This window comes from Scatophagus argus, chromosome 3 (assembly GCF_020382885.2).
Source record: "Scatophagus argus isolate fScaArg1 chromosome 3, fScaArg1.pri, whole genome shotgun sequence".
Taxonomy (NCBI): domain Eukaryota; kingdom Metazoa; phylum Chordata; class Actinopteri; family Scatophagidae; genus Scatophagus; species Scatophagus argus.
In genome coordinates, this window is record NC_058495.1 from 20,665,080 (window position 1) to 20,692,087 (window position 27,008).

Here is a 27,008-nt window from a genome sequence, read left to right on the forward strand (position 1 = left end):
CTGAACGCTGTGAAGACAAATACGGGTCCTCGGGGTCTGATTGTTAGAACAAGAATTCTTCCAGTCGAGACATGAAAGCTACTTGCACATTCTGCTCTCGTCTCTGGCTTCACATTGACCACAACTCTGCTCCCAGATTCAGAGGGAAGGTCCACATCTTTCCATGCTCTGCAGAATCTGATAATGATGCATCCAGCCAAGGCACTGGAACACAAATATCTCATGAACTTGCCCTTGACCGAACCAGCCAAAAACTTCAAGAGTCACGGCAAATTCGCACCTCAAAATGCTGGTTGGCCAAGTCGATTCAAGGAAACTGTAAGTGAGATTAAAAGATTGGGATTTTCTCTCCCCTCAAGACAGAAAAGAACACACAAATAAGAAGTTAAAGATGAAAGCAGGATATTTAAGCAATCAAAAGCTGTGCATACAGTAAATAGTTTCTCCTTGCAATTGTTTTAGTATTTTAATTCAATAAATCTGTCTGAAACATGGCGTTAAATGGATTATTGCGTTAATAGTTTTCTGCAGAGGACAGTGCAAACTACAAAAGTGCCAGCAGAAATGATGGTTTTCTGTTACAGTCACAATTGCCACAATTAAATGATTACAGGCTCATTTTTTTATGGCTTTCATAACGACTAATCAGAACTGAACAAAATGTGAAGTGTGAGTCCACATTATCCTCTAAGAAAAGAAGACAGCACTTCCTGTGTGAACTTTGTTCTTGAGCTCGTACATTAGATATCCCTGACACCAAAAAAGTAGAAAGTTCTTTCAAACTCAGTGGCCAAAAATGGGCACTCGGTCCAGGTTTCACTTTTACGTTACAGGGACACCATCCAAGCATTGTGTGTATTGTCCTTTTTTGCCCAAATGTATTATCTTCCTGAATTAGCTGTTGACAACATTAAGTCTCGTTTAAGAATTATACTGATTTTAGGACGCTGCTACCTCAAAAACACGGCATCCTCTAAGGTTTCTTTAGAAAATTCAGTTTAACAATGTGTTCAGAGCAAAGAAAGATGTTGACTTTGCAGCTTAGTTGCTGACCAGTTAAAGTAGACCTAAAAGTAAACAGAAAAATGAACAATGAATTTTTATACTTGCAAGTTTTTTGTCTTGGTGTCAGTTACAGTTGTGACAAACATAACCACAAGTATCATTGTGTGGTTTTTGTTTTCGCAGTTTTCACTGTGTTTTTTTTCCAGGGAGCTCCTTGTTTAACATTTAACTGTCTAGTTATTAAATTAAAAATGTCTCTGATGTGCTTCAGACTTTAAAGTGAACCTGCACTCACATCTGCATTACCATGCAGCTGTAACTAAAATGGAGGAGATGCAACTCTTACCTGGTTTGGACCCTTCAGCCACAGAGCCGTTGTACACCTGGTTCTGAAACTCGGGTCTGTTGTCGTTCATGTCAATCACGTAGATGTACAGATCGATTGGGTTCTCCACCTGGTTACCATTCATGTCCACTGCATGGGCTCGCAGCTGTGAATATACAGAAATGCACACAAACAAAGAAGGGATCATTAGCTGAATTTGAGCTTGATTGAAGATTCCAAATGTTGCCAGCTGACAACAGGCCGCCCGGATGATTGATCGGAAACTCTGCAGAATGTCTGGACTGGAACAAACTCAGCTCACAGCACAACTTTGACTTTGCTAATTGGCAACCTCATTGAACTGGCAAATGCTCTGTTTCTTGTCTGCCAATGGGGCATGAGTATCCTGTCGGTATCTTGGCATGGACCACAAAAACACAGAAAGGGCCAAAGTAGTGAAATGTTCCAAACACACAAACAACACCTATTTTGTTGTTAGCACAGCCAGAGGCCTAAAAAATATCAGAGAGGTGTTGCTGCTCAAGCTGTGGCTTCTTTTTGTTCAGGGAGAATGTTTGTCTCCGTTTGCTTTGACAAAGTCAGCCGTTTGGATGGATGTCTCTGATGAGCAGTTCCTTGACAATTCACTGTGTGAGAAAAGAGAGAGCAAAGAGGAAGAGAATGAAGAAAAAAGCGAAGCAGGGAAAAGGCAAATGAGATGGGAAGAGGAAGAGAAGGGAGACTGAGCCTTGTGCAAGTAAATGAGAGATGAAAACACAAAGAGGCAGCGTGGGGGTGGGGGCTTGAACAGGGAGGACTGACAAAAGCAATCATCATCTACAGTGGGATGTCTTAATCTCCACCACTGCTGTTACACACCCTCAACTCCCCTCCAATCCCCACTAATGATATCTAACATAACGCAAAGCTTCGTAATAGCCCTGGAACCAAACCAGCACTGTTCACTGTGACTGTGACTTACATTACTCTCATTCAATTGCCTAGAAACTCATATCCTCTGCAGAAATGTTATTCAATCACAGCTTGGCTTGGTGAGAGGAGAAGGGCTCTCATTCTGGCTAAAACTGACGCGCTGGCAGCAAAATATTTTGTCTGCCACAACACAGTTGAGGAGGATGCGCCTGCCAGCCTATTTACAGAAAGTCATGATGTATTGTGGGGTGACATGAAAGATTGAATGGCAGCACCTGCCTTCACCGAAAACACAACTAATCATGTCGGCTTTTGTGCCTGCCTGTCAAGGATGTATGAAAACATACCCAAACACGCGCCGCCTAAAGATTCACACACGCATCCAAACACCAATTTAGACACATGTTTATGCATATTAACATGGATACTGACATAAGCGCACAGATACACACTGGGGAGATGCACATAGCCAATCAAAAGAGCCCTCTTTAGCCACTTAATGATCCTCAAGATGCTAGTTTTCCATTGGCTGAAGCACAGCAAACAAACATGGAGAGGAGACCCAGCGCACAAACAAACAAACCCAATCTGTTTTCTCAGCTGTGAACACTGCGCGCTGAGGGATGTGCGATATGTGTTACTGCTTTGGCACATGGGTGTGTGTATGTGTGTGAATGAGTGATAATGATGGTGTATTTTTGTCTTTGTGTAAACTGTTTTTGGGTGTCTGCGTTTTGTGCTTTCTGTCTGTGGATCTGTGCCTCGTATTAATTCTATATGTGCACATATAGTACCCCGTATACTTCCGAAGTCTGTGAAATTCATCACTTTTTGTGTAGTCATGTACTCATAAAGGATTTTTTTTTTTGGGTGAAATGTACAATCTATAAATACTATTATTTTCTAGACACTCTAGCAGCATTGGCCTACCACCGTCAAGTTGGTCCACAAAAAAATATCTCAACAATACTGGATGGATTTCAATGAAAGTTGCTGAAAAATATTTAACGTCCCTAGGAGATAAATCCCAGTGACTTTTATGATCTGCTGATTTTTCCTCCAACATTACCAGCAGGTCAAAGTTTTTTTTCATTTGCTGAGGGAGATATCTCAACATTTACTTGGCCCAATATTTTGTGGGTTGTATTCCAAACAATGTTTCACTTAGAGTCAGCACCAGGTAAGATTTCACTTTGCCCAGTACTTTTCTTTATGACCCAAGCAAAACAAAAAACTCAATATGACCAACCTCAGCTGTACTTTTTAATGCTAATTTAATGTTTAAGAGTAAACATTCAATGTGCTAAACATGAGCATGTTAGCCTTGTAATTGTGAGCATACTGACATTAGCATGTAGCCCAGAGCACCGGTGTGGGGCACTGGCCACCCATAAAATCTGATTGGACACCCCAAATGCCACCGCAAAATCCTAAAGTGTAATTGGCTGTATACCCATAAACAGGCAGGATCAAAAATTGAACCAACTAATGAATGTATCTTTTAGAGGTACAATTACCTAGACACTTAACACATAGAATAAAAGGTATGGAAGGTTTATATTATGTTTGCACTCAGTTGTCTTGTTATTGATAGGATTATTTATCTTTCAAACCTTTGGTAGGGATAAAAATAAATTAATGTGATGTAAGAGTAGATAAAGAAACAGATGGACTGACACGCAAGAGACTTCAGGTACACAGAATCAACTAAAATAGCAAAATAACAATTATGGAAAATCAGGATGACAAAATTATAAATTTGTCTGCATGTGGCTCTTGGATGATATCAAGCTACTTGCAGGTGCCATCAAACCTGATCTACACGATAAAAAACACACAAACCTCATCGTACGCATGTTCATGCAAATAAATATGAATTAAAAAAAAAAGAATACTCACATACATACTCAATTCTCCTTGCACCCTGCTGACTCACAGTTGTTCTATCTAACTGAAGCTCCGACTAACACCCACTCTCCTCACCTCACAGATCACTTCCTCCTGGTGCTAGTCTGTCAAAAACAACAGCCTCGTCTCTCTTTTCACTTGAACCCAAAACTAACAAGTAAAGTTTGTCCTGCGAGAGCACAGCAGTGTTGAGAACTTCTTGTCAAGTTGAAAGAAAGTAAGCAATGGACTAAATTTTGCCTCGGACTAACGCCGGAAACATTCTCCTACACTAAATCATACATCACATCACAAGCAGCATGGGTCCACGGGAGTCTAAATAGGAACCGCATTCAGCTTGAAGTACCCTCAACCTAACGTGTCGTTTTCACTACAGGCAGTGTCAAATAAGAACTGTTTACTGAGCAGCTGTCTTTTCCCAGGGACCAATAACCTGGATGCTTTATTGATCCCAATTTGCCGGTTGAGTGTAGGAGCAGGTACGGAGAGACACAAAACACATGAGCAGTGGTGTTCAGAGTCTGGGTAATAAGAGGCTCATCTAAAAGTCCTACATAGAACACGCACACACACAAAAGTACAAGACAGACCAATCAAGAGGACAATCATCTTGGGTTTTGTGTTTGTTTATAGTCACTGCACATACTGGTGTTTATAATGTGTGCATACTGCTGAGAGTGCGTACTGACAGAGACACTGAGGAGATCCTCTCACCTTCGTTCTATTCTTCCTCTGAGACAGCGGCACACTTTTGAATTAGCTCTATCAGCAGCGCAGCCCATCTATCATGCTGACAGGCACGTGGGCGTTGTGAGTCTGACACCAGAGCTCACCTCAAGTGAAGGTGTTAGTTGTTGTTGATTTAAATTGAAACCTGTAATGTGTGTGTGTGTGTATGAACCACTGGCCTGGTGTTAACACAAATCTCATGTGGCCTGCATATTTAACTCACGCATTCACAAAGCTGTTTAACCTGAGGTTCCAGAGGAGCCGGTAATGAACTTAAACCTCCTGCCTCCTGTGTGTGTGTATGTGTGGTGGGAAATCCTAACAGCCATATGCAAGCTAAGTATACAGCTGTTAGTTTGCACCTTTGAACAGCACAGCTGGAAAGTGCATGAGGTGAGTGTGCAACAATGTGTGAAGGTGGTGAAGTAAAACTGGGAAGCAGGGAGTGCGTAGAGATGGGGAAAAGAAAGACCTGACACTTCTTGTGGCATGAACAGACATCATATATCAATCAGCATTCAATACACACACCGGCACACAAACATGCGCACATGAACTTGAAGCTGCACCTGCTCATTGGCCCTGATGGAAAGAACAAAGACAACAGTTTTTCTGCACTCCACCTCATCTCTGTCTCTTCCCCTGTGTTCTATCCATTCTGCGTTACTCTGCACAACTAAACGTCAATCTAAATGACAGCTGAAGTGGCTGTGTGTTTTGCCAAGGGATTCATCATTTCATTGCTGGCTTCGGCATCAATCGGAGCTCGGAGAGGCAGGTGTGAAGGCAGCGTAGAGCAGCTAACAGCATCGCAAGTTTTCTGAATGCGCTCTGACTTGCGGTTGTTCAGCAGGCTGCATTAGTGTTAGAATAAAAGGTTGATGGGGAAGACAAAAGGAGAAGCGCATTTCCGCAGGGATAATTGGGAGATAATAAGACAGACATAAATGGAGCTAGAGGGGAAACAGAAACACCATCATTTCTTTCCTTACATGGAAGGAGGCTCTCTCCTCTCTGTCTAGAGGTTGGGTGACAAACATGTTGCCGCTGATGGGGTCTATGTTGTAGATACCACTCGGGGGCTGATCAGCGCCTGCTCCTGTGATGCTGTAGCGGATCCCGACATCCTTGTCCTGATCTGAGCGGATCTGGGGACAGAACAGGGAAACAAGGTCAACACAGGAAAATGTGGTTTTCAGTCAGGGTTGTCCTGCACTTGCAACAGAAAGTACAAAATGTTCCAAGCGTACAGACTTAACCAAATTGTTCTGTGAGAAGGGAGTGTGAGGTATGTTTGATAGATTCATTGATATCATGTCCACTGCAAGCTTCTGTTAGCTTTTGTGCCAACACTTTGAGACTACAGCCTGAAGGCGAAAATTGAAAATTGAACAATGTGCAGAGTGAGAAATGGATCTACTGTCAAACCTGTTTGTCCAACCTGTTGAATTTCTGGCTTGCTTTACCTTCACGGCCACCTCTCAGCAAACCTTGAACAGCTATGACGGTATTTCTAACGCCTACCTACCTGGATGATGTGAAAATGACGCATGCCGTTATTCTCTATCATATGTATTATCTCAATGTGCCCTTTCCATCTTTAACGCCTCAGCTGTTATTTCACACACAATTCAAAAAGGTGACATTTAAAGAGTGATATATTTCACTTTAAACAACTTGTGCCTCCAGTACTACAGCAATAAAAATATCAATACTTTTGTTCAACACCTCTCTGTTTTCAAAGACAAAAGGAGATGAGACTGTAGCACTTCTTCCTGTGGCATTGATTTTCAACGGGCTTCAAGGACTCTACTGTCTCACCATACAATGCAGCAACATTAATGGGAAAATAATTAAATTGGTGGATCTGAAAGTGTTGGCATACAAAGGCTGTCACCTCTAAACCTTCATCATAGTTATTATTCTTTCACGTATTTAATCCCTGTAGTACGTCTATAATTATTTAAAGGAGTTGTTTGACATTTTAAAAAATATGTTTTGATCCCAAACTGTAATGTAATGTGATATTTGCTGTCTTGCAGAGACATAATTAGGGGATTGATGCTACTTTCATGTCTTCAAATATGAAGCTGCAGTCAGCAGCCAGTTAGCTTAGCTTAGCACACAGATGGGAAACGGGGAAACAACTAACCTACCCATAAACACTAAAGGTCTAAAGGTTTACAAGTAATCAAATAAATTTAGTTATTGTACAGATTTAGCAATAAAATGTGTTCATAGGTTTGTTACCACTGGAACAAGCCAGACTAGCCAGTTTTTCCTGTTTCCAATTTTTGTGCTAAGCTAACCACCTGCTGATTATGGCTTAATATTCACTGAGTGGTATGATTCATCTCATCTAACTCTAATTACTGCATCGCAGCACTAATGAATTCAGTCAGTAATTACCCTGAACACTGCTTACTAGGTATATATTTGGGATTCAGAGCTAAAAGACATGATTTGAGGTCAAAATCTAAACTTAGGGCTTTCCTACCTAAGATCTCAGCATACACTGTCAACATTATTGTCGCACATACAAATGAGATGAAGACCAATGTATTTTCCTCCTGTGTGTTTCCAAACCTTTTTGCCTTTATGACCCCTTTATAGTCATTGAATGTCTGATTGCAACTACTCTCTACAGCTTGCATCTCTATGAGTTGTGAGCATTTCAGTTTCAGTTATTTTTCCTGCGTAGACTGTTAAAGGGGCTGAAAAGGTGAAAATGTGCTGTGTTTTCACTTTTGTTTTTTCATATTTCCTACCTCTGGCATCGTCCCTTTGTGGGTGTCTCGACCCTGAAGTTGGGAATCACATATTTTTAAATGCCAAATATCTTAATGCTGTCTTTTCTTTGACCTCGTCTTCTGGTCCTGAACACAATACTGCGCTGACTCTTTCTGCTAATGAGACAGAACCATCGCTATGTTTACAAGTCAGAGGGAATAATCAGAGTCAAACGCAGAAAAAAGAAGGCTTGGCACTTTTTTCGCTCTATCTTTCTCTTCCCCTCCTATGCAATTTTCCTGGTCTGTGGGGTTGCAGATCATGCATGAAAATGAAATTACTTCATCCGTTGAGCGGTGACGGCGGCTTCTGCATAAAACATCTCACTGTTTGAACATGATACCCTCTCTCTTAATTTCCAACATGGTCCTCCCACACTCACAGTGTAGCACTCTGCTGCAAGCTTTCACACCTACAATTTTCATTTCCTGAGCTCAATTTATACAAAATCCATATGTGGACCCTGAAGGTCCAGGTGCAATGTACAGTACTGTAAAACTCATATTAATAAGCGCACTCAACCTGTTCTATTCATACATGTAATCACTGTGGCGTGACAATAATACTGTAAGACAAATTACATTTATTATTCATGACGCCCACCGACTGCCAATCAAGGCAAGGATGAAATCATGGCATAAATGATAACATAATTTGATCATTCACCCTCATCATCAGTGTCATCTGTTTGGATAACAGACAGATAATGTGGAGCAGAACAAATGGATTATGCATTTCAGTAATGAGAACGTGGCTGAGAAATCATCTGTCCTATCTGTGAAGGAGACAAACATGTTGAGGACTCACCGTTCAAAACAATAAGAAATTAACTGAGGCGCACCACAGAGATTCCCATCTGCTTGAGTTGCAGGAACATGCAAAAAAAAAAATAAAAAAATAAAAAAAAAAAAAAAAAAGGAGGAAGCTTGTAGCCATGTATATGTGTGTGTAGTCAAGTATTTGACAGGTAAGAGATTCTCTGTGTGCACACCAGAGCGTGGATCAAGAGGACCAGCTCAGTTCAATAATTCACAGGGCCGTCGTGTGGGAAACACGTTTTTGAAATTTTCACCTGCCACGGGTCTGTGCTTCTTCATCCGGACGCGTGTATGGTTGCGTGTCTCAGTGTGAGTGTGTGTGTGTGTGTGCAAGTCTGTCTGTTTCCTCACTGGAACTTCAAAAGTGGACTGTGTGTTGTTGGCACATTTGTGTAATAGCCCCAAGAGGAGACAAAGGAGCTCTTACACATGATGTGGCCTCAGATTCCACGCCTGCTTATAATTCCACATCAAGGCCACCTGAGACCACATGTCACATTTGCTGGTGTCTCTTAATGAAGAGTCTTTATATCAATAAATTGAATAAATGAAGAAGCATGGCTTCTCGGAGTCCTGGGAATCCCATGAGCGACAACTGCTCAATTGAGCCATTCGAACGGAATGCTAATGATGAAAGCTGGGATTTCTATCCTCTTCTCCCTCCCCCTTTCTATCTATCACTATCTTTCATTGTCTCTCGTACTTCAGTACCTCCTGGCAGATAGAATGGCTACTAATCACACTAGAAATAGCAGAGGGAGGCAGATGCAAGGGACTTAACTGGCTGTCTGTCTCCGTCAGATCAGACCAGACCAGACATCAGATAAGTGACCTATTTGTAGCTCTTTGAGAGTGATTTCCTTGATTACTGACAACTGCTGGGATCCTGTGGGACAAGCTATCAGCGTGAGAAGAAAGATGGAGAGGGATGGAGGCAGAGAGACATGGGGAGCGAAAGCAATGGGGAGCTGGGATAAATTAGATGAAGAATTAGTGTTCTGTTAAACTGATCGGGGTGATGCAAGGCACACAAACAGAAGGAAAGGAATGGAAATGAACACATTTCCATTTATTGAGCATAGTGGCTGGCTGTCCAATTAGCACTCTGTTAAGTTTCAGTCTGTCCAAATCTTTAATTGATCCAACCCTGTGTGATCACCCAAGTTGCATGAATAGTTTGATTCCTACAAAAAGGAAAGGGACTAATTTGATGGTACTCTGCTTTTCATCTGTTCGCTCCATGTCTGACTTGTCTCTAGCAATACTGCAAAATGAACAAAGCAGCACTCTGCTACGCAAAGGACAGGCGTGTGGAGCTGTAGTTCTTTCCCTGGCAGTATTTTGCTCCCAGGAAACAACAATCATTCAACCAGGAAGTCATTAAAGGACAGTGTGCTGCAGGCACCCGTGGGATCATGAAGGGTTACTCTGTGCTATGGGCTAATGTCACGCAATAATGGGAATCTGTGGTTTACACTCTTTGATAGCCTCTTTTATGTCTCGTCCACACTTAATGGTTCGAGCCCATGTTGCAGTCATTTGGATTCACACAAACACACACAGGCACACACACACCACACATCTCTCTCTATTTTATAGCTCTTTATAGGCTCAGTCACCTCACTTTGCCCTTAAGGCACATCAAACGCCCCCCACAGGTTACAAAGGCTCAAGAGCCACATCAGAAAATGATCTACCCAACACAATAAGAACACTCTATGAATTTACTTTATTATCTACTTTATTTATCAAGAAAGCCGTCCTGCGTGTTGATGCCAGTTAAGTTGTATAAATGTCACAAATGCATGCAAAATTGAAGGAGTTAAATTAGTCAGGATATACTAGAAGGTTTGTGACTCTAAATAAGCAACAGTCAGTTCAACCAAGTCCTGTTCATTTAAGGTACTTTGTTCTCAAGCAGTAGAATTCTTTAGAAAAAATAAAATATTTCTTGCAAATCTACTTCAAGGACAAACAGGTCACTTTTCAAACCCCTTTCCTTGCAGTGGGTGGGGTAGATGAAAACATTAGGAGGCAAAACATGAATTTATTCATTCATATAGTCTATAATAGGTACATGTAAGCACATAGGGTTGTACTTTAAATTGAGGTTCCATTACCGTGCTATATTTCATATAGACAGAACTACAATGTGAAAGTAAGGCTTTAGGAAGCCAATCTAAATACTGATGGCCTCATTATTTGCAGCCACTACATTGTGCAATTAATGTTTACTTCATAACGATAAGCAAAACAGTTGTGCGTTGCCACCTAAAATTGCTATGTATTATATCACATCATGAAATGGTAAAACACTGGAGAATTCCTCAGGTTTGCCCCCACGATTAACATACATCAGGGCAACTGGCATGTGCGGATAAATAGGCAGCTAGCTAGATTAGCCACCAAGCTAACCTTAATCTGTTTATTCTATCCAAGGGTTACATTTAATATAACTGTTAGATTTAATGAGTATTAAAGTGTGCTCCAATAATTGTGTTCTCTGAGAAGTAAGAAACTAATTATAATTAAGTTGTGTCTGTCCTTCACTCACTTTCAAAACTAAGCGCTAATTAGAGGCAAGGAAAGGCAGTGGAAACGCACCTCTTTTCTCCACGGAGCCTGACAAAATCAACCTGAAATGATAGTTCCTTGTAGCTGCTTTAATGTACAGTAGAAAAAGGCAGTAAAGCCAAATTAATGCGAATTCCGTGCTGAGGTGCATTGTGGGAGGAAGTGATGCCAAGCACTCAGGGAACAGACTGACGATCATAGAGGCCCTCTGGCGGCCTCTCAGTCATGCTTTAGCTGTCATAGCTGTCAGCCATAATTAAGATGGCGTCTGCCAAACTTCTAGATGTCTTTAATAAGAACTACTTGCTGACTGGATGCCTCATGTGCCCACGAGCCTGCTCTGCTTTTAGACTCCACCTCACAGCCTGATTCGCCTGTTTACTTAGGCACACACGCAGATATGTTATAACATATTTAGTGCTAAGAGACAGAGGATTAGTTTGACGCATTCTGTTCAAGTAACAGGAAGTTTATCATCATGTGGATTCAGAGTAAGCAGAAAACAATTAGTTTTTGGACCTTTTTAAACAGGGTTTTTTTGTAATAACTGAATCAAGTTACCAATCACGTCACTTTGGAAGAAGTTGAACTATAGTAAAATTTAGAAATTTAGTTTGATTAACCAAGGCGACTGAGAAAAAAGAACTTTAAAATGTGTAATTATAATGTAATTATAACATGCCAGCAAAAAATGCCACTCAGTTGACTTTAGTTTGAGTACATAAAAGTACCCTTCAAGTACTTTTTCACGGGTTATACATAAAATTGTTTGGATTTTCAGAAGTAAAATTCACAACACATCTTCAAAAAAGTAATTTATGTACTTGACTTAATATGTAAATATGAATGTAGTTGAACTTCTGGGAAGCTACGGTAAAATGTAGTTCAATTGTTAATTTAATTACAAGTTGTTCACTTCCTAACTCTGCTTTTACTCTTCTGCCTTGAGATGATTCAAATTTTCCTCAAGTAGTGTAAATTTCCAGTTATTTCAGTTGCAGACTCATATGTCTAATTTCCATTTGCATTACCGCTCCTGCTCCTTTACTCTCCTGCCTGTCACTTGGGGGAATTGCTGGCAAGCTATTTAGTGATTTTAAAAGATGCATTCGCTTTTTTGGATGTTTCAAATAGCAGATTCATAGCAGATCTGGCACCTTAGTGAGTGGTTTTAAAGAAAGAAAATGGCACTGTCATGCTGGAATAGGCTATTGATTTTCCTATCTTTAGCAGTCTGACTTCAGTGTCACCAGTTGAGTTAAAATATTCAGCTCTGACAATAAACCTTTGCACTCCTGGGGATGCTGGAACGACTGCTAACATCAGTCGCAGCAAATGGGTGAACCGCAATGTTAAATAGCATTATCAAACACATCTGTGCATCTGCAAACTACACAGGTATCCTTGAAAATCGCTGTGTTTGATAATGTTTCATCTTTCTCTGCTGTTATACAGTATCTGTTTTCTCTTTGTTGAACATGAGGGAAATGGCAAAACTACATGCTTTTTTACTTCCTCTTAAATTTCAGTTTTGCATAGCTTTGATCCCTCCTGCTGCGTGCCTGTCACTCTTCAAAGCTGATGTGCCCTGCTTTTGATGAGGAAGAGGAACTCAAATAGTCTGATAGGCCATCCACACAAACATCCAACAAAATGACAGAGCAGGAAATAGGGAAGCAGAGGATGAAAGAAAGAAAGAGATGGGCTCACTAAACGGAAACAGAATTTCCAATTATGGAAAATGTGGAACTTCACAAGTTTTTCCCATATAGTATTCATACTTTCCTTTATACAAAACACAACAACAGTCTTACATACAAGCATGTGGCGAGAAAAGTGGCTAAAACCTCCAAATTCTGGAGTCATTAGAATCGAATGGTGCAGATGGTGTTAAAGCAGTCCTATGGAGGTTTGTGAGGGAGAAGCTGCGGAGTGCTCAGGTTTAATATTTCTCAAGTGACGGAAGCCACTGACAGTCACTGTCGCACACAGTTATTTCTGATACTCATAAAGAACAGCCGTGTCTGGGCCTCGGCACACAGGCAAGCTAGTCCATTATGGATCTGAAACTGAATGGGAAATGAACCAAGCTCCATGCAGCTGTAAAATATGCATTTTTTTGCCTTGTACACCCTCCTTTTTCATTTGGTATGCTCTCCCATTCTGTCTGTGTTTGTGCAGCCATATCAGTTTGTCTATCTCTATCTGCTTCTGTCTCTCACTCTCCGGTGCTCCCTCCTCCCATTTCTCCCAGTGGGAATGAAGCAGTGAGAGTCCCATCAATACAAATGAGCAAGAGTCACCACCTGAGGAAGGTTTGTCTGCTCTCATACTGACACTGTTATTCAGCCATTCTTCTCCACTTTCTCACACGGTCAATTGAATTGAATCCTTTGAGTTCCTGAGGTTTCCTGAGGTAATGTTTCTGTGAAGTGGATTTGGATTTAAAGATAATAGAGTGGGGCTTTTTTCCTTGACAATTTAAGGAAACAAAACAGAAACCTTTTGCAGGCAATGTTTTTCTTCCTCCAAAGGAGCTGTTTTAATGTGATGTATAAGAGGAAAAGACAATCCAGTTATAGGAGACTGTGAAAAGATGGAAGAAGCTTGAAAGAAAACATCTGAGAATGCGGAGGCATTGTCAAGTAATATGTCTTCTAATGAACATCAGAAAGCACTCTGAATGCTGGCAGCATATCCAATAAATAACAACCTTCAAATAAAAGAGGTTGGCTCTCTTTTAAAAATTGACATGAAGTCTTTGGAGAAGAGATTTTTCAAATGCTAAGATAGAGGTTGTTCCTCAAATTCTGATCGTAAATCTGTTCTGATGTTTGTCTCTTAAAATCAAATATCCTCCAGCTCCATCCTGTATGTCATTCGTCGTTACCCGGAAGTGAGAAATAAGTCCCAGTGCTTTAACATTTTGTGTCTGCTCAAAAATAGATTAGATGCTTTCTCAAGTGTACACGTGTGTGTGTATGTGCACGCACACGCATGAAACTGCCTCCACCTCAGACCATTAACCAGACGGAGGAATGAAATGTAGGATCGGAAAAAGGGGCAATTAGAGGGAGAACAAATATTAATGGAAGTTAAGAAGTGACTCACAAACCCAATTACAGCATTAACCAGGCAATTTAGATGAGCTCTGCACGAGGCAGGAATCCTGTTGAAATGTAGACCAGCGGTCTCTCTGCATTAACAATGCCATTAATTCCTCCGATTCACAGCGACGGGAGAAGAATAGAGCAAATACAGCCATTCTGTCTCCCTTAAAAAGAGAGGAATGCTCTCCAATTCTGCGATGGAAATGGAGGAGGCTGGGGCTGAAGATCTTGTCTTACCTGCTTCAAACAGACAACAGACCCCTGGAGAGTCTCAACTCGTTAAATAGCACCGTTCTCCTGCTCTACCCAAGGCTTGCCAATACAAGGGTGACAGGTAAACCATACTACAGGTTCTTCCATGCACAGAAAAATGTCCCACAAGATAATTAAATTGCAGACATGGTTGGCTGCTGGAAAGACACGCTAGCATAAAGAGATAGATATAGACAGACAGAGTTAGAGTTATAGATGGAGGTGGCGCAGAGGGGGGTGGGGGGTGGGGGGCTTTGAAGAGCTTTCTGCTGCCCTTGCACTTTTCCTCTCCCCCTACACCCATCGTCAAATTGCATCTCCCAACCCAAGCTGCTGTCACACGTTCCTGAAGGGGACATGCAGCCCTGACAGCCTGGCCAATCAGTAGCACCCTGAGGCCAGTTGAAAGCCCTTCTGGCACGCCTAAGGCTAGTGGGGTCCAACCAATCAGTTTGAGGCCAGGCTTGAAAGGAGGGCCTTGCTTGGCTCAGGGAGATGCTAAGGCTGCCAATGAGAGTCCAGAGGGGAGTTCGAGTGGCTCAGAGGGAGGTTGCCAGAAGGGTCAGAGTGGACGAGGGCAGACTGACAGTTATTTAGTGAGAGGCAGAGCTCTGTGTCACTCACAATGGCACTCAGCCTTTGTACTACTGGGCAGGCTCTAATGGGACTGTCACCTTCTAATTGTCCGACTGGGGATGCTGAGAATGACAAACAGACACACATTCACTCAAATGCACAGACAATACATAGAGGCCCTCACAGACACAGGCACAAACAAAAGGCAATGTGCACACGTTTAAACATAAATGCTCTTTTTATGCCGTTAGATATCTGCATTTATGGGAAAACAGTAACAAGGTGCAGTGTGTAAGACTGCACTGAGCTGCACATCCATTAACCATCCATCCATGATTGATTATGCTATGTTACTGTAATTAAAACGTGCATTAAATGATTTTTTTTTTCTTGGCCACTTGTGGGAAGTGCAACAAGCTTTAACATCAAGGTTGTGTACTTTATTATCACCCTATAGTGTTGACATGGTAAATATGTTAGCAGTCGCCTTTTTACTCATGCAACTACAAGGAGCACAATTAGCAAGGGTGTAGAATTGCATATGGATGGTAATATTTTAGGAGGGCAGTATTGTCCCTACCCTTACTTTAAATGTTACGCTGTCTTGCTGACCTGGTCCAGTAGCTACTCTGCATCCAAACACCATGCTGTTGCGTAATGTAGTAATAATCTAGCTGTAGCTGTTACTGCCGTTACCAAGGCTGCTGTTGTGGTCTTGGTAACTCGAGTAGCATATTTGATCTGCTGCTGATATGTGTTGACTTCAACGCTTCTGTCATCTGGATACGCTAATGTGACATTTTACAACAACTGCAATGGTAATAGTAATGAAAACACGAACAATTTTGAGCCTCTAACACTGAATCATCTGCCAGAGTACCTCCTGCCTGGACTACTGCAACACGAAGTCATGTACCCTTGAAGGAGACAGAGTCAGTTTTTGTAACTGGCAGGTCTCATCTGGAGGAGACGGTACTTCATCATGAAAAAGTAAAGTTATGTGGAACAAGATTAAAGGCAACTTTATTCCTGGAGACCTTGCTGTTATTGCAGATGATTCAGCAAATGAGAAACTCCTGGATTCTGGGACGCACTCTGAGGATCATGTTGGGAGAAAAGGGAGTGAGGGGTGTCCTGATTTAAACCAGAACAAGACATGTCAACAAACTTTGTCTGCTCCTTGAAGCTGAGAGTTGAAATCATGCTGAATTTTTATCACAGCCAGGCGCTGCACATTGCATTTAAAAATGAAGGAGAGTTTTTGCTATGCCATCAGGAATAAGAGATGACATTAAGCCTTTTTTGATTCTGGTTAATTGTATGAATTTTCACCAGTACCAAGTCAGCACCAACTGACCAAATGACTTTGTTCATATCGTACACATCATTCATGAAGACTGGTGTAGTTTAGTACAGGGTACATTTTGACCTTGCATTTACACATATAATGCTGTCTTTGTCATCTGATAGTCACTGGGGCAGCTAATATGAGGTGTGATACTGAAGAGGCAAGACTTTGTTATTAGCATATCAGTAGTATTATTTGTTATGAGCAGTAGTATTATTGAAACTACAGTACCTCAAGATGCACTGTAGCGTTTAAAGAGCTGGAAACCAATTAAACCTCATGCCCCGAAACTCTTCACATTTTGGTATTTTCACACTTTGACAAAACATACAGAAATCTCGCAAGTTCTGACATTAATGGCATTATTATTGTTTATTTGTCATATTTAAGATTTCCTGTGCAGCATGACTATTAATCTTAGCACTTGTCCTCCGCTATTGGCCACTGCATGCTTTCATGTTTTACTGTAGCTGTGGTTACTGAACAACGGCAGTGCAGAGACAGCTGAGTTTCGGCTGAATGACACAAATGAGTTACAATTAAAACAAGTGCTTGGGATGCTGGATCAAGTGGAAATTTATCTTGCTGCTGCTCAGCCCACAGCATCCCTTACTGCCTCTTTCATTAGAGATGGAATGTGAGTGCTTTCTATTTGGAAAATGGTGGGGAGAATGAAGGACTGATGTGAAAACTATTTTTCTGCATGAAGAATTCTGTGAAAGTGTTAAATTTGGATAAATTTGGTCTTTGGAAAATGTAATACAATAGTGGATGTTTTGTCCTTCTACATTATGCACTCATGTATTGGAGTAAACACACACATAGATGCATCCATGCACACATGCACATCCACGGTCATGAACTAGACACAATGTATTTCAATGCACACAAGATGCAATAAAGCTGCAAACAAAACAAGTCTATCCAAAAAGCATATTACAAGCTCATTACGAGCTGTAATGTAATACACTGTGCAATATGAGTTTGCAGATAAACCACCGTGTTTTCATTTTGAGGGACGAGCAAACAGCTGTACAGACATTACAAAGTCACTGAGCTAACTCGCTCCCACTCACACTTATATCACATATATTTTAGCTGCTTGGAACAGTAAACTATTAAATTAGAAAACCAACAAAAAGCCACGTGTTCCCTCTGTTTCTGAAGTAAATGTCAAGTTTTCTCCTGCCAAGGGCTGTAAAGTTAACTTGAACGGTGGGCGAACTTAACCATTTGTTTTTGTTTGTGTGCTTCTGTTTGCTTTTGATAAAAATCCCTCTAAATGAGGAGCCCCCAGTCATTCTGACTATGACACATTCAACACTACCCGGTACCATATTATATTACTCATGAGCACTAACATAATGGGCTATTCAAAATAATGAGGTAAACCAAATCAAACTGAGGTGCACTGTCTGGTCGCCTTTTCACCTTAAGACCTTCATTTCTTTTTTACAAGTTTGTGATTGTATAATAAGGACTGTACATATCATCGGAGTTTCATTTAGCTCTGTTGAAGAGAAATGCATGCAGCGGGTAAAAGGATCTGCAACTCTGTTTATTCTTTTCCATGGCATGGAATGACATAAAATTAAAACAACTGTCCACAACGTGCACAATTATCTCCAGCTCATAATGCTCTTTTCCTTGCCCTAACCGTGGGTCAGAGAGGGAGTGGGTGTTTGAGGCCTGGTTAAATGAAAGGAGGGGTCTTTTCTCTCCCATATTCAGACTGCTTTCCATCAGTTTTGCCTCATTGGCCCCAGTGTAGGTGCTGCAGGAGACGCTTGAGATGAGAATGCCACAAATGGCCTGAAACTAATGTTGGCCTCCCTCACCCCGCAGATTTACAGCACTCTCCAAAGACTCTATATTTTTTCTTTTTTCTATTTTCCACTCTCAGTCCGTACCCCTTTTCTCCCTTTTCTATCTCCCACTCTCACTGCTTTTCAGGTTCTGAAAAGGAGTATTTCTTGCCAGCTACCTCAATATCCATTTAATTCAAGCTGTTTTTCAACCTCTCCATTTCCACTGCACTTATATCTGTCATGTCAAATAATTTGACAGCGAGAGCTCGGAAGCATGTTCCATTTGAACACAATGGTAAATCAATGGCATCAAAGCTGAACCTTCATGACAGAATTGCATGTCAAGGTGAAAACGAACGAACGAGAGAGAGAGAGTATTTTTTCTTTGTTTGAAGTGGAAGTAGCTTTCAGAAGATGAATCAGAATATTGCCATCTAAGCTACAGGGCCATCATGATGATGGTGGCAATGTTAGAATGCACTGGAACATAACGTATAATAGCACCATAAATATAATCCAATGACAATGAAGGGATAACTAAAAGCTTTATAATTGTCTGAATTGTGATTTACAACTAAATCAGCAAAGACTGTTTTATATATTGAATTTTATTCGTCTGGGATTAATCCAATGTCCTGCAGCAGCACAGCGACATTAACTTCTCATTGTTCTCTGCAGCCAGTTCTTTCTCCACTCTCACTGAATCAAAGAGAAAGCCCCACACCTCTTTGGGTGTGTCATTTGCATCATTTGATGCTTGCAAAGCTGTAATTACACTGTGAGGGTTAATTGGTCTTTTTAAACCTCCTGAACCTGACTGTGTGAAGGCTTGAGCAGGTGAAGAAAGCTTACAGAGTTTTCACAACCCAAGAGAGTTGGTGTGTCATGAAATCAAGGGTCTACGTTTAAAAGGTTGTTCTTGGCCACTTCTGAGACCGGCAAGATAAAGCACAAATTCCCCACTGTTCTTCTCCCTGGCTGCCTGTCAGAATGGAGACTTGTGTTGCACAGAGAGCCAGGAACAGGCAAACTCATAGAGCGACAGACAGCATGAGTCACATCCCCCATGGTGCACTGCTTTCAGCTATGGCTGAGACACTGCTATGCGTTGTTCACATACAGTATATGCAAGCTGGAGGATGGTGCCGCACACACACACACATATACATATATGAACACACACACTGAGAAAGTCCCTTACGCCCGTCTGTACAGCAAGACTTATACTCACGGATTACAGAAATCGCCTTTTAGACCAGTGTGTCGGCAAGAGGGCAGATTTTCCACCAAAGCATAGAGGCATTCACCCTCACACAAAAACACACACACAGTAGGGCTCTGGTGTGTCAGGGGAGGCACCAAATTGTGCTGCCGTGCTCGAGACATGGACCTCCTTTTATCCCCTTTTCACATGTCGGGTGTTAGATGGTTGGATTAAACCTCAAGGGCTTCCTTTGTGTGGCCATGTGAGTGTTGAGGTTGATTCGGGTTCAGTGTGGTTGTGTCTGCAAGTGCAGTGTGTGTGTGTGTGTGTGTGTGTGTGTGTGTGTGTGGACATGTATTCGTTGTATGGAGAAAAATCTGTTTACACATTGTCACATTGTGAGGACCTGCCTTACTTAGAGGGACAAAACTCAAGTCCCAACAATGTAAATCATTAAATATTAAGGTGAATACTTACTTTAAGGTTATGTTGAGGTTAAGGTAAGGGATTAGTAGATAGTAGATTAGGATTATTAGATAAGTACTGTGTATTGTTATGGTCAGGTGGTGGTTAAGTCTCTTGGAAACTATGTAATGTCCCCAAAAGTGATGAAAACACAACTTTGTGTGTGTGTGTGTCTGTGTCTGTGTGTGAGAAGTCTGTCTGGGAGTCTGTCTGTCTGATAAAAGGTGTCGAGTTAGGAGAGTTTAGCGAGCGGCAGCACAGCTGAGAGTATCAGGCCGCCACGGGTCATTGTTTTGATTTTCCTTATTTGCAGTATTCACTGTTACACACTGACTGTAATGAAGAATTGGTTGTAAATTTCAGTTTCTTAAAACTGTGAGAACGTTAGACTTTCACACCTTTACTATGAGTAGTAGCTGAGCTGCAGCAAAACTGAATCCTTTGCGTCCTGGGGCCAGATGTATAAATAACGCATATGCACAAAAACCATGGTTACCGTCACACTGGCATTAGTAAGAGAAGAATATGCTATATTCATGCATACTTCATACCAAGTATCACATCTTTTTCTAAAGGCAGCCCTGTATATCATGGTAGAAAAAAAAGAAATGGAAAAATAAGGCTAAATCCAATATGCAGGAGCTATTCGCACAATTTCTCAACCTTCTCAGCTGCAGCTGTGTTGAAAAGTTTCACTGCACTCTGGAAAAAGGATATCATGCACATTGCTCCTACTCAGCATCATAAGTTATTAACAATACTAATATTTTGTTTGTACTAACATTTTCATATACAGTATATATATATATATATATATATACATAACTGGTAGCCTTGTTGTATAGGCTATGCACGGTAATACAGCATAATTGCTGCAAATCACGAGTTGTATTAATTTTTCACTTTTTGTATTCATGTATATCTTCTGTAGGCACCTGGAGGTTTGCTCCAACAGAGTTTAATTCTACATGTACAGTGACAATAAAGACTAGGGACCGCAAGGACCATAAGGTCCAAAATTGTTTCCAAAATTAGAATTAATAATTTTTTTCCAATCTGCAATTCCAATTTAAATTATGCTCATCAAATATATGTTTGTTTATTTTAAAGACTGTTGTGGGCTTATTGGTGTTATTCCTATTCATTATGCTTCATCAGCTTCCCTTGTTTGATCATTTCCCTGTGCTCTGTGATTAATTTATTGCAAAATTCAGAGGGAAAAGTCTACTTCAACACTATACACTAAATCACTATTGACTACATTTCCAAAGTTTAATGATGATGACTGTGTGCTATTAATAGTGCAACGATGCGCGTCTATTTGAGGACCTCACCAGTGGTAATGGGAATTTTCACTTTCTCTTTGCTGCTCTTTTCAATGAGAGACGAGACAGAGGTGATCACATTCAGACTAAAGGCAGTGTTCATCTATGTTTAACTGTATGTTTGGTACAGTATATAGACAAAAGTTTTGGGACGGGCCTATTTTTAAGAGTTGGACTTTCTTCCAGCGAAGGGAAACCTTAATGCTTCAGCATACCAAGATATTTTGGACAATGCTATGCTTCCAACTTTGTGGCAGCTGTTTGTTGAAGGCCCTTTTCTGTTCCAGCATGACTGTGTCCCAGTGCACAAAGCAAAGTCCATAAAGACATGGTTGGATGAGTTTGGTGTGGAAGAACTTGACTGGCCCACATACAGTCCTGACCTCAACTCCATCCAACACCTTTGGGATGAACTGGAACAGAGATTGCAAGACAGGCCTTTTGGTCCAACATCAGTGTCATCAGAGTACTAATGCCTCCACGGAAAAACTGAACTGAAATCATTAGCCTCCATCTTAACAAATTAAATAAAAATTATGTTAAACTGCTTTATTTGTTGTAGTCTAACTTGATGTAGATTCTAATTTAATGTTATCGCTTTCAAAAGCGAGCACCTTTAAAAACATTAATCTCAGTTTGGGGGATTGTATGGGCTCCCCAGTCTCACAACAATAGGGATGTCATGATCAACCACTAATTTGAATGTGCTATAATCTGCAAAGAGATGTGATCTGATGAGAAAACCACCAGCTATATTAACAGGTGTAAGAAGGCCACTGAGAGAGAATACTCCTGAGTAATCCTCAGATCTATTCTTCTGAGACCAAGCATGAAGTGTATATTTGTGTGCTTTTTGAGCAAGGATTTTTTTTTGTCTGTTTTTCTTTCCTATAGTGCTCAGAGGCATAGCAGACAAATCATCTGGCGTTATGACTTAAATCAGAGACAAGCGCAGCACTTTTAGCCTGCTGGTTGTGCTTGATAAAATACCAGTTTCTTGCCCTCACGATGATTGCAAGAGACATCACTGTATATCCTCCACTCTTTTCACTTGCCAGACCCAAGTAAGTACTTAGGAAAAAATATATATGATTTAGCTACCTATTTTGTCTTGGAACCTGCAAAAACAAGTTATATAAAGGTTTTGCTGTGCACCAAAAACATTCAGCATCAGGGAAAGATGTGAGGTATTTGCTGAAATTATATAAACCATCACTCACTCTGACAAGCATGTGAGGAAAGGGTCCTCGGGAGTTTTCAGGCACATTGATAGGCGGGATGACCCAGTCTCTCTTCTGTCGCCTCAGCCCATTGGCAGAGGAGGTTCTCAGATGTTTTCGGGAAAACTTGATAACTCTAGGTTGGGAGTCCCACACTCTTGACAGCATCTCTTCAATGCCAGCCTGAAAAAAAAAAAGAGACGTCATATCACACACCGCATCTCGCAATGAATAACCTGCACACGTTATCATTTGAAGAATGCTATTTTGCCATGACAGGTTGGAAGATGAATCTATAAAGTGCTGTAAAATGACAAGTTTTCCCTCTGCTAAAATTGAAACTAAAATACTGGGTGTCAAGCTTACAATAAACCCATTTTGAGAGAGTGACAGTGAGGCAAACACAAAGAAATATACATAAACATTTTTCTGAATGTTGAGGCATCACATTTCATAAGGCCCTTGGCAAGACACACTTAGCATGCCCGAACCCTTGTCTTTGCTTAAGAAATCCAGACCACCCCCAGGCTACATGGCTGGGTTTTGTCCACTGAGGTGCTTTTTCTGTGCCCCTGCACAGGTTTTTCAGAAAGACAACATTATTCCATCCCCATGCTCTCTGTCCCTGCTGAAGACAGAAACCAATGTGACACTTTGCCCTTACACCAGCCTGGCATCAAATAAAGCAGGTATTGATGAAATACCAGAATAATAACATGGCGGAAGTAAAGGAGAAAACAGGAGGCCACCCTTCAGTTTGGTCAGCAATCACTTAGAATACAAGTACCTCAAAATGTCACAGTGTGTAGACCTTTTGCATTATTATAGTCTTCCTCAGTCCAGAATCCATCATGGATTTGTTCAGATGTGTGTACGAGTGTAAAAGTTGAGGTATCTGTGAGCATCATACAGGACTAAAACACTATGAGCAATTCCCATGTAGGAACGTATGGATGTATAAACCACCTTTCCACCTATAGCTGCAAAAAGACATGCTGTGTTCTTATCTTGTCTGGTGAAAAAAGGGTTAGAAGGGTGTGTAAAAGACAGTTTTTTCCCCGATTCTCTATGGTGTCCTCCTGTGTAAGATGGTTGTATTGCTGTAATCCACATAATCCTATTGTTGTCTCTGCGCCCTGCCTACACACGCACGCACGCACACGCACGCACACACACACACTGGCAGTGTGCCGCCAGCACCTGGAGCACTGTGGAAATCCTCCTACTCATCCCACCTGGAACACACACAATGCAGTCACACAGACGAAGACACACGTGTGCACACAAGTAACCATATACGAGCCACCATGCTAAACACAGGCCGGCAATCCATTGTATCAACATGCACCTGCTTTGCAGAGCGTAAGCTGCACATGAGCAAATGCATATATTTTTTTCACCTTTTGTTTTAACTTCACACATTCACAGCTCAGAGGACTGGACCGGAGGCTCAGCTCAGACCTCCGGACAGCCAAGGGTTGGGGGTTTAGTCAGGTGGGAGGCTGATGTAGGGGGAGCGGGGTGACCGGGTGGATGGTTAGAGGACAGAAAGAGAAGCGAGGGGACCAGATGTGTTTCCCAGATAAGATAACTCTCGTTCCAGCGCCACTCATCCAAAACACTCACAGGTACCAACTGGCACCTGGGAGGCAGGATGCTGCCAGCCACCTCCATGGGGCGGCAGGTGGAATTAGTCTCTGTCTGTGAATGTGTGAGTGTTTCTGTAGCTGCGTGTGTGTTTGCAGATGCTCATTTGAAATAAATAAAAAAAAAAAACAACACAAATATGTAGAAAAAACATGGAACAGAGGGTAAACAGTTCTCTCTGGCAGATCACAATGAATCATCGCGACTATATCTCTATATGTCAGTGCATATGGACAGTTATAACATGACAAAACAGCACTGCTCTTCCTCATTTAAGCTCAGTCAGCGTGCTGCTACCCTGATAAGGTCCTTATCTGCTTTCCTGGCTATCGGCAGAAGCACACAATGAATGAATAGTTGCTCTATACGCCAATCAGCCTGCTGATGAAGGCAGTCCGTCAGGCCTGACAATAATGAGGTTGAAGTGTCGAATTGGTCAGGCCCCTACATGCTTTTGGAACTGGTGCCAAAACAAAAATGAAGAAGAGAGACAGTCAAGCAGAGAGACGAACATGGACAGACAATGAAAAGGAGAGAGCCTTTATTGGAAGCCTGCTCGGCGATGATAGAATTTATTTATTTATTTGTTTTCTTGCTTGTTCATTTGACAGAGACAATGAACAGCTTCTCAACTACCCCTTCACTATGCAACAACATTAGCAAGAGCAGCAACAACCAGATTTCATGACAGTAAGACACATCGAGGGTTTGTAGCGACTGCATGTGACTGTCGTTTTCAAACAGCACAACAGATGACCGACTGTTGGCACCGTGACAATACTAGAGAAACACAAACCGGGAACAAGCTCTCCACGGTTTGCCAGGAAGCTAGGTGGTTATAAGGGTGTGGGGATTTATTTTTTCTTTTGAATTTAATATGTGAATGTGTACTGTGTTCAGTCATGCTTGCGTGCACATATGGGGACTCATGTGTTCTGGCCCTGATGCAAGCATGTGTGCTCACGTGCAAATGTGTAAAAATAATGCATGAACATATGTGTCGGTGTATTTGTCCCAGAGTGTGTATGTGCACAAACACATGACAAGGAGTCAGTTAGTGTGTCCCCAAAACCCAGAGGCGGCCAGAGCCAGCTGGCAGCTCTGTGCTCCCAGGCAGTCTGTGCATTGCCTGGGCATTCTTCAGGCCTTCAGCCCCCGAGCCCTGGAGCCGACATCTGGAGGTTATCAGTTTGACAAACAGGCACAACAATAGAATCAGAGTGTGTGCTCATTGCCCATTCTCTTTTCAGCGTGGCTCTGAAAACATTTGATTCAGGTCTTTTGATGTTTCTTGGTTTTTTTTTATGTCTTCAGTGCTGCAGTTCCCCTTGCTGGTTCGCTATGATAAAAAAAAAGAGATTAGAGAGCTAGTGTGCAGTAAGGAAAATGTTCTCTCATGAGATCTTCTTTCAAAAACTTAAGTGAAGAAAAAGTAACATTTAAATTGAACTTTGCTTTTTTCCTGTTGAGACTTGCAACTTCCCGGTGTGGATTGTCAACATAACCAGGCTACAATCACAAAATTAAAGCATACAGAAAAAGCGCCGTCATCCAACCCTGAGACAGTTGCTTTTCAATGACCAGTGGACCCCCAAGGTCCAACGTTCCACCCTGCTGCCGGCCTTCGCTGTAATCTACCTTGAACAGGTGAGGCTGTCTAGGGACAGAGCGGTAAAAATGCAAATGAAGGAAGCACTAAAACCAGTCGACTCCAAATCCAGTGGTGCATAACTGATGGGCCCTAAGCTGGTGGAGAAGGCAAACCAACGTGCCATGAAATCAGTACGAGTTGGAGAGCACTCAACGAGAGGCCCTACCTGTGTGAGGTGCGATAGCCTGAATACATAAACACAGCGGAAAGGGCTCTCAGGCCAAAGATGCTCTACACTTCAATTGCTGTGGTATTGTACACCGGAAAATTAAATACTAAAACGAGCTGGCCGACAATGGAGCACACAGGGAGTACGCTAATTTCTGCTACTGAGCAGCACAGTGAGAAACTAAGCCACTTATTAAAAGCAAATCAGTGCACTCTCACTGGTGCTATGCAAGAAAGCGTGGCAAGAGAAGCCACTGCATGTTGTGATAAAATCGATCCATCTGACTAGAGATGAAGCAAGCATACGATTTACTACAGCATCTCTCTCAACACATTATCTGTGTCTACACAGAGCGAGTGTACAAAATGGGCTGGTATTTGAACTGCCTGTCTTTTAATTGCCATTGGGAAGAAGAGCACATCCTGGGCTGTTTATATCCTCCGGCACCGTTGCCATGTTGATTATGCTAAGATAGGTTGCGGTTAGGTGATGTGATTATGATTACCTCTTTTATAAAGCTTTTAAATTCCAGAACAAAGTGTAGCTCAGATAAAAACTCCTCACATCCATGTGTGTTTTCCTTCTCCAAACTGAAGGAAAATGGGCCACGCAGATCAAAAACACTGCACTGCACTGGTAACTGATTAGTTTTACCTTTAGTTCCCAGAAATCATGTGAAGTCACTGCATTAAACTACACACAGCCCACTCCTGTTAAATGACTTATTGACTTTTCTAGTCTACAGTGTAATATATCAAAAGAAAACAAATATGGGACAGTTTATCTTTCTGTCTCACTGCTGCTAATGACACATTATATTGCAAAAAGTATTCACTCACCTATCCAAACAAATGAATTCAGCCGTTCCAATCACTTCTATCACCACAGGTGTATAAAATCAAGCACCTCGGATGCAAACTGCTTCTACAAACATTTGTGAGAGAATGGGCCACTCTCAGGAGCTCATTGAACTCCAGCATAGTATTGTGATGGGATGCCACCGGTGCAACAAGTTCAGTCATGAAATTTCCTCGCTACTAAATATTCCACAGTCAACTGTCAGTGGTATTATAACAAAGTGGATGTGATTGGGAACGACAGCAACTCAGCCACAAAGTGGCAGGCCACGTAAAATGACAGAGGTCACCAAC

The 27,008-nt window shown here is 41.6% G+C and overlaps 1 protein-coding gene across 2 annotated transcripts in view; it reads right to left on the minus strand.

The window, feature by feature from the left end:
* Positions 1–27,008, minus strand: part of cdh4 (cadherin 4, type 1, R-cadherin (retinal)) — a 190,216-nt gene that overhangs the window by 34,620 nt on the left and 128,588 nt on the right. For both annotated transcript variants that reach the window (XM_046384615.1, XM_046384614.1), the window contains exons 5-7: positions 22,391–22,573; positions 5,893–6,048; positions 1,352–1,496 (exon numbers count right to left, since the gene is read on the minus strand). In XM_046384615.1, coding sequence (XP_046240571.1) covers positions 1,352–1,496; positions 5,893–6,048; positions 22,391–22,573 — 484 coding nt within the window. The remainder of the gene's footprint in view (positions 1–1,351; positions 1,497–5,892; positions 6,049–22,390; positions 22,574–27,008) is intronic.